The 8,954-nt window shown below is 36.1% G+C and overlaps 1 protein-coding gene across 9 annotated transcripts in view; it reads right to left on the bottom strand.

Annotated features, from left to right (window-relative positions):
* Positions 1-341: 341 nt before the first annotated feature.
* Positions 342-8,954, bottom strand: part of CACNB2 (calcium voltage-gated channel auxiliary subunit beta 2) — a 272,822-nt gene continuing 264,209 nt past the window's right edge. For 5 of the 9 annotated variants that reach the window (XM_076331652.1, XM_076331654.1, XM_076331659.1 and 2 more), the window contains one exon: positions 342-8,193. In XM_076331652.1, the coding sequence (XP_076187767.1) occupies positions 7,702-8,193 (492 nt within the window). In that variant the 3' untranslated portion in view covers positions 342-7,701. The remainder of the gene's footprint in view (positions 8,194-8,954) is intronic. The other 4 variants (XM_076331653.1, XM_076331655.1, XM_076331661.1 and 1 more) reach the window with 1 other exon arrangement.

Genomic DNA, 8,954 nt, shown 5'->3' with positions numbered 1-8,954 from the left:
CATGGCTGGGGGAAGGGTAGTATCGTTTTTAAGCCTCCATTTGCTCTTGTATTTACAGCAGGTCAGCGCATGAATGACAAGTATGTTCACTCATACCGCTGTCTGTTCTATCTTTCCCCATGCGAGTTGCTTATCTAGTGCAGCAAGCGTAGGAGCAGGGTTTCTCTGGGAGGGGAAGTAAGTTACTTTATGAAATGCAAACATAAATAAAATAGATGGGAACTATTATTGTGAATTTTGGAAAAGGTAGTTTCTATGGAGGTTTACCAATAGTTAATGTTTCATTAAATAGTGCTTCATGAAACACTGTAACATTTTACAAAGAACTGTTTATAAATTGATACTTAGAACCTCATTTCTCTTTTATTTTAATACAAGCAAGATTCTCTGTACACATAGTATATACACAAAATACGATTAGGCTTTGTAGCATGTCTTTTATAGCAGCATGAATATATTAAACGGTCTCACTCTGAGAATGTAAATAAATATTGTTTCAACATCAAACTTCCCATGCATAAACTGTATTGGTTCTGAAATAGCCTATTGGACTGGCTGACAAGTGACAATTTTAAAATCAAACATTTGCAACAGAAGGGGCTACAGTTGTGATTAATATATCAAAAGACAGAAAACAATGCATAATACCATCTGAAATGTTGCAAATCACCTTTCAAACAACTAAGAATATTAACTCTTTATTGGTTAGAAAGCATCACCAGCTAAAATCATATGAAAATTGAAACTGGGGAAGCATGCTAATGAGAACTGTCTTAATACACTGCTCAAAGTTTTAATAATCTAAATTTCTTAAAGGTGTTAGATGCATTTGAAAATTCTGCTTCAGGTCCAGAGATGTTCTCCGTTTGAACAGTATTCTCTTTTCTCAGTACTGCTGGAACTGACAATAGCACTAAAATTAGAGGGAAAAGGTAAGTACAATTTGAAAACGCAAACTGACATCTCTGTGTGTTTGGTTTTTTCTTCTCACTCATCAATTTCCAGTTTTTAAAAGCATTATCTGAAAAATGTCTGTCTTTTCACACATAACTGTTTGGTTGGATTAAAAAGAGCGATACTTCTTTTTCAGTTTGTCTTTATACTGTCCGAAGTGCTTTTGCATTTGCTCACAATCAAAACAATTTATACAATTCTGTTTCTCAGTAGTCTGGTTGTTTACTTATATTTGCTATAAATGTTTTGATACCGTATGTTTTCTACTGTTCTTAAATAAAACAAATGTCCCTTCTATTCTGCCAACGTTGCCTAGTACATCCTCTGTAAGGCCTATCCTAGCAGGATAGGAGGATAGAATTCTTCTCTACTACTTGTCTACTTTTGTTGGTCACTCCTTGCCATTAACCACAACATGTCTAAAGAAGATTTAAAGTCATTTTGTTTCATGAGTAGTAGGTGAGATAGCCTATTTAGAATCATGAAAGCTCATACTATAAATTACAGTCTTTTTAGTCTAAATATGGCTAAAATAATTACTTGGTAACAAAAGGGATTAGTCTTTTATTGTAAGTACATCTTGAAATCTTTAACGCAGTGCTAGTAAAAAAAGCATTTTCTTTTTGCAGAATGTATAAATTCTGTAAACATTAATCAGCACACATAAGACCATATTCTGAAATTTGTGTATGCATATAAAGTAAGGAACTTTGCCTCCAGTTTCAATAGCAGGATTTGTGCAATGCTGAATTTGAAAGAATTAAGATTGCTGAATTTTTAGTGGAAGATTTGTTGAGACTTTCCCAGATTTCTTTAGTTTTGAATGATAAACTGGCTTTTCAAGAAGGTGTTCTCACTTGATTTTATATCAGAAGTTTCTTGGGGGGCGGGGGGGAGAGGGCGGAGAAAAGGTAACTAACTGACTTGTATTTGATTCCAGTGTAATTGCAGACCAGACTTCACCTGAAAAAAATTACTGATATCTGAACTTTAACTACCAGAGTTGTTTCTGCAGAAGTCAACTGCTAGACTTAAAAGAACACTTAGCATATTAAAGGGAGAAGCCTCAGCTGTTTCCCCTAGGCCCCCCTCTCTATTGGTAATTGGGGAGCTGGGGGGTGGAGCGAGAGACCTCTCCATCAGGCAGTTCAGAACAGAAACTCAATTAAGGTGCTCCAAATCAGCCCTTGAAGGAGACAGTATCCTTCCTTTGACTACAGGCTCGGCTAAGTTAGTTAGATGACTAAAGTTGGATGGATGCCCTTCTTTTTTTCTTTTCCAATCTTAGTGTGACTTTGACTAAAGTGCAGGAATACTTTCTCATTGTCACAATTTTGATGTATGGTGTGTATATATTTCTAATAACATAATAGGATTACTTCCCTGCTAAGAAGGCTTTACACACTGCATCATTATGCTTCAGTGTTTGGTGCTGAAGCACAGTTGAAAATATATATATATATTTTTATATATACTATATGAGATATTTATATATTAAATTAAAAAAAGTTATTGTCATTGTAATGAAAGAGTAACCCTACAAAATAGATAGATTAGGCATGCAATCAGATCCTGTCTTTAAGAAAGTCTGAAAAGTAGTTTTCTTTATTTGCAGAAATAGTGATTAGTAATAGTGCCAAATCTAAATATTTATCTTGGTCAATATAAAGATATTAAAATAGGCAGCCTAGTATAGTATGAAATTATTATACAGCTTTTTCCTGTTTCAGTGTCATGGAGTCCACCAATTTTTAGATCATAGAATTTCATATGCTTTCTAAGGAAAAGGGAATGTTTTAGTAAGAAATAGGCTGATGACGGTGATCAACAAGAAATTACTTTGGAGTGGGCAGTTTAAAATATAAAGAACATTCTTTTTATGTTTAATTGTTCATGAGTAAAAATTTATAAGCAAATCCAATTTTGTACTGCTAGAATTCATTGCAGAGTAGGTATGCATGATAGATAAAAGTGGTAAGAATAAAGTAAGAAAAGAGAACACGGATGAGTTAGAAGAACAAGCTTAATTTCTATTATAACTGATATAAATCTTTTTTGGGACTGCGTAGGAACACATCTCTAGGGTGGTTATAAAAAGAAACTGTCTATAAAGCTACTGTAAGCTCATATGTAACAGTTTGTTATATAAAAGTGGGGAAATAAATTATAGACAAATGGCCAAGCAATAAATTCAATTGAATAACATTTGATCAAAAACATTCACAATAAAAATGGCATCCACATATTTTACAGACGATAGAAGAACTAAAATTTTGGTGAAAGATCTGCAATAAAGTAATAAATATAAGTAAATGTACACCAGAAATGTTATATTACACTCTGAAAAATAATTTCTCTGTTCTTCCTCTAGACTAGGTAATAAAGTTTTTTGCAATGTGCTTTATTTTCATGGACGGAATAGAATTAAAGTCAAAAGCAGTTGGGAAATCGCCTTCAGCCTGATGTGTTAAAGCAGTCAGAGGTCAAATGTAACCACAAAGCAAACGCTTGAAGAGGCTTTAGTAACTAACACAGGAGGTGGTTTACACTAACCTTTTGACTTTGGACAGACACTGATTAAAAGCAATCAGACCACTCGCTGCATTCCAGCTAAGGGAATGATAACAGACCACATTAAAACCTCTGCAGGTGTCACAGAATGTGAATATGACTTTACAAACCAATGGAGCTTAAAAATTATAATTACTAACAAATTCATAAAAGACAGTAAGTATTAAGGGGCAGGGTATCAGACCTGGGCAGGAACTGCGTGTATAGGATGAGTAACCAGATATGCAGGGAGAAGTGAAAATAGGTCTCTACTTTTATTCAGGGTTTGATGAGTGGAATTTCATTTCCTTATCCTCCATTTATATATAAGGCCTATAGGTTAAGAGTTCACAGATTTCTGTGAAAACAGGTACTCCACTCAAACTCATTGTGGCTTTAAAACCAGTCTTCGTTAATTAGGGCCAAATCCTTAGGAAAAAACTATCATCTATTTAATTTTACACCTTGAGAAGCAAAAATTGTGGAACTCCTCTCAAATTCTGAACTCCTGATGCCAGACACAGAATATGAATTCATGAGTATTCCAGAAGAATTTTTTCATTTCCAGGCAGTAATTTATGGATCGATTTAAAAATAGTTTCTTTCAGCTCTTAACTCCTACTGATGCTGCCTTTGTGCACAAACCTGTTTGCTTATTCATCCCCACTGTCCTGTCCCTTAACAGGTCTGGCGACTTACTCTCACCTCCTTCCAGTCCCTCCTCGAGAATTCTTTCTTCCATGATGTCTGTGTGACACTAACAACTGGTAAAGGATAGACTCGGGCTGCTGAACAGCACTGATGTGTATTCATTTGAAAAGACATACAAAAATAAGGTTAACATCTAACATATATACTCGTAAATGTTAAAATGCATCCCATTCTTTCCATATACTGACATTCTTTAGAAAAATACAGAGCGAGAGCTGACAAGACCTATGTATCCCTTAACTATTTTATCTTCCTCCCTTTCCTTCTGTCTCACTGGTTTTATTATCTTTTTAGCTCATTTGAACAGAAATTTTACAGGTTGTTTTGTACCACACATACATAAGAAGACTCTGGAGCTCACTGGGACCTCTACCGTTCCTCAGATTCAAAGCTCCTGAAACCAGATACAGAAATATGAACTCATTAGTATCCTAATGCAAACAATAGTATTAAACTTTCTATTGGCAAAACTTTGCAAAGACATTTCATCACAATAACCTTTGATATGTCCTCCAGTTGGAGTATTTTTAAAGCTTCTTATTGAAATAATTCTGTTAAAGTGCTTTTCAAAGTAGTGCTCAGCAGGCAGGTGGTATTGTGCAATATGTGTAGTACAAGCTCACATTACAAATGGTTTGTCACTCTAAAAACAATAACTGAAGGAAAGTATCGTAGCAAGGCTAATAAAAACCTACTGAGTGAGTCTGCCTAAGAAATGCATGTGTTAGTATGTTGTCTGTACATAATTAGCAGCACTATACAAAACATGATTCTCTCATTAGTTGGATTGGGACATGCCTTTTTTTGTGATATTTATATTCTGTAAATCAATATATAGGCCATACTTAAATACTAGGGCTTGGACTATGCTCTTTATTTTCTCATTTATTTGACTACACATGGCTACCTACTCCACGGTTTTCTTACGCTACTCAGTGCTTTGAAATTCTGCCAAACATTCCTTAAAAAATTTCCACCTTTAAGAAAGGTGGAAAATAAACACTCTCTGGAGCAAAAGTTAAAAAAAAAAAAGAACAAAAAAATTCAAGGTATTGAAGTGGAATCCATAGATCACTTCTTAGAGGACACAGCTGTCATATAACAGTTGTAGGGAGCAACAGCATTTACTGAAGCTGGTAAAATAGCTAAAGCCAGGCTATACAAGGCAAGACAATATAACTTCTCTTCCCGTTTACATGTGTTCTGATATGATTCAAACAACAAAGTCTTTCAATGCTGTTTTCCACTGATACCCTGAAAATCCTCTCGTTATCAAAAGCCACTGTTTATATACTCTTATATATCCATTTGGTAATACAACAGATCTACTTACCTATGCTTCCTTTGTCTACAAAGTCATTTAGTGATGTTTAAAAAAAAGCTGAGAATTTTATTTCTAGAAAAATACCCTTTTTCTTGTGTTCCCCACAGTTCATGCTTTAAATCAAATGCTACCCTTGAATGATCACAACAGTCAGCAGCACTGGGAGGAACGGCCAGATATCTGACAGCAGAATTTCACACTCTTACGGTGTTGTAAAAAAAGCATATAAAGCATCAGGGAGAGGGGCGGGAGAGGGAGAGGGAGAACAGAGTATGTTTAAGGGAGTTAAACTGAATTGCTTGGATGCTGGAATAGGAGATTGGAGAAAACATGCACCTTCCATATATCTTATCCATTTCACTAAAATGATATTCAAAATCAGGCAATGCTGATATTCCCAGAATTAAAATAATAAATAAAAAGAACTTCCAGCTAAATTAATTACTATCCCACTACAGTCTTTATATAATGTGCTATTTACAGTGAAATACAAAAAGTATTTCATTCATACAATTACTACAAAGACTATATGTGATGCAGAACAGCTTTTACACTAGGCAAGGGTACGGAACCTGTAGTCAAAAATAATAGCGAATTTCCCCCCACTTACCAGTGTAACAGGTGTTCAGTGCAAAACAAACTGTGTTCGCTCCCTTTGATTTCAATGCATTTTCTCTAGCAAGCTCATAACAAGAGTATTTTGTCACAGTCATTTTTCTAAGCTCTCACCAGCAGCACAAGAGTTTAGGTGAAGGAAAAGCAGTGAGCTGGCTGCACAGTGGGAATGCAGAGGAATTGGCAAGTGTAGAAAAAGAAGTGGAGAAGCTACAAAAATTTATTTTCCAACAAAATAACTCTCCACAAGCTGTGTAAACTTTTCTTACTAAAACAAATACTCTAAAACACAAAGATTTTACATTTCCAGTGAAGCACTCACAGTAACATTTGCCTGTTTTTACTCTCCTGAAGTCTCAACAAAGAGCCAGCAGATTTATGCTTTCTCAATTACCTGGGTCAGTAAACTCCCTCATATTCCCTGACTGCAATTTGGATTTTTAAATTAATAGACAGGATGAAGAAACAAGACTTGTTGGGCTTTTGAGTAACCTTTGTTTTCTTCAGTAGATTCTCACACTTCGCTGCCTAACGTGCACATGCACACGTACGCCCATCCACCACCCACCCACTCACATACACACCTCTGTCATGTGTGCTCTATTATTCTGACAATAGAACAAAAATTAAGCTGTGTCCATTGCAATTTTGTGACCTGTACAGACAAGAGTAATTTATAGTGGTAAGTTTGTTATCTTTACCATAGATTGCAAATGCAAAATTGGGTTTGCAAGGACAGCATAAGGTATAAGAGTTAGACCCTTTATCTCAAGCACTCATTCGTATTTACAGTAAGTATAAGCTTTCTGCTACAGAAGAAAAAGTATTTAGATTGAACACTGTTACAGATTTCCTAAATGAGGCTAGTTCCAGTTGCCAGTAATTCAAAAGCAAATCTGCTGACTTGGCATTAGGACTCTAAAACAGTGTGATCAAACTTATATAGTAAGAAGGTGTCTGCAGAAATAACATTTATAAACTGTATATACAGTACACAGTACCAGTACATAGAAAATAGATTTTGACTTTATGATCCCCTGTGTGTAAGGCAAGACTGAATTCTGTCTTCAAATGGAGTCCACCAGAGGTACAAGCAACAGATAGTGGCTCTTAAATCAATATGCAAATCAAGTGCATACAAATTAAAAATCAGAGCAGACAAAAAGTTTTAGATTTTTTATGTGCTGATTCTGGCTTGCTGAATACACGGGAAGTTATTAAACATCAAATGTACCTTTTTTTAAAAAACACTAACAACACCTTGATGGCAACAGATATTGTTCAAGTGGCAGCTACCGAAAAACAGCTTGAAAAATGGCATAGTACAACATCAGGAACTCTGCAGTTGTACGATGCTAATTCGTATAGCACTAACCAAAAAAATAAGTATATGAATATTCTATTTCATGCTATTGCTATGCAAGCAACAGCAATACAAATCAGCATACAGAAGGATACCATATGTTCTGCAATGAAGAACCCAAAGATATTTTCAAGGGGCATTGTTACAAGACTTCAAAGAAACACAAGACTGCTGGAGGCAAAAGTTACTGACGGATGTAAACATCCCTGTTCCATTCGCCTGCGTCGTTACGTTTTTTCGATATCACTTCCCCATCCTTGTCACAATATTGGTCCCTTGATTTATGACGGCTACGCTGTTTGTTGCATTCATTGTGGTCCTGCTCGCGGTCCCTCTCCTTTGAGCGATGCCTTGATTCTCTATGTCTGTGATCACTGCTCCCGTGGGACTCGTCTCTATGGTTGTGATCCCTGTGAGAATCATAGTGGTCACCGTGCTCATGTGAGTAGTCCTCCTTCGGCTCTACGTAAGCCGAATCTCTGCTGTCTTGTGTTTCCGAGTCAAAAGTTTCTTGCCTAGAAAGGCCTCTAACACCACTGCGATGGTTGTGGTGTTGGCTTGAGGAAGAGCGATGCTGGGACTTCTTGATGGGTTCAACCCGTGCTTCCTCTTCAATTTGTGAACCGCTGCGTTCAGGGACTGAATGGTCATTCCTCTGGTCTCCTTGAGATCCCTGCTATCACAACCAGCAGTAAGTTCATCTACATGAAGTACACATTTAAAAACTTTCCCCAATACCAAATTCAACTAGAAATTATCATGAAACCAATACAATTTAAGTACACAACAATCCACTTTGAATCTAAACTAGAAAAAAACCATTAGAATTCCACTTTTACTGAAAATTCAGTATTATAATACAAACAATTCCTTTCACTCTCATCAGAATGGAGGGTGGCACTTGGGTTATTCTGCGACACTTTCTCATCTCCTGTGATGTTTCATTCCAGTTAGCAATAATTGCCTACCACACTCCAGACAAAAAGAGAGCATGCAGAAGCAGGACAAACTGCAGAAAAATTAAAGAGGACATATCATGCCAGGAGAGGGCAGGTATCAGTTGAGAGTTTACAGATGCCTGCTTGGAAACAGCCACTATGGGAAAGTGATTTTAGAGGGCTGAGGAGGTGGGTTCCAGCAGAGAACCAAAGTACAAAACCTTGGCTCTTTTAGAGTAGCTTTTTTTTAAAAAGAAAAAAATGCAATTGAATCTGGTATGAATAAAGTTTGTATTATGATACTAATAGTATCACTGACCTGTTTTTCTCAGCAATAATTCAATTTCTTCCTGGTAATGAAAAATTAAACTTTGACCTCATAATTTTAAGAGCTCAAGAATACAGAATTGCCAAGAAAAGCAGGAGGAGAGCGATATTATCACCTATAGAATTTCCTAACACACCACTACTATTACAAGACTGAAATAAAAATTACCAG

Source organism: Aptenodytes patagonicus, chromosome 2 (assembly GCF_965638725.1).
Source record: "Aptenodytes patagonicus chromosome 2, bAptPat1.pri.cur, whole genome shotgun sequence".
Classification (NCBI taxonomy): domain Eukaryota; kingdom Metazoa; phylum Chordata; class Aves; order Sphenisciformes; family Spheniscidae; genus Aptenodytes; species Aptenodytes patagonicus.
This window is presented reverse-complemented; position numbering and strand designations above follow the sequence as displayed.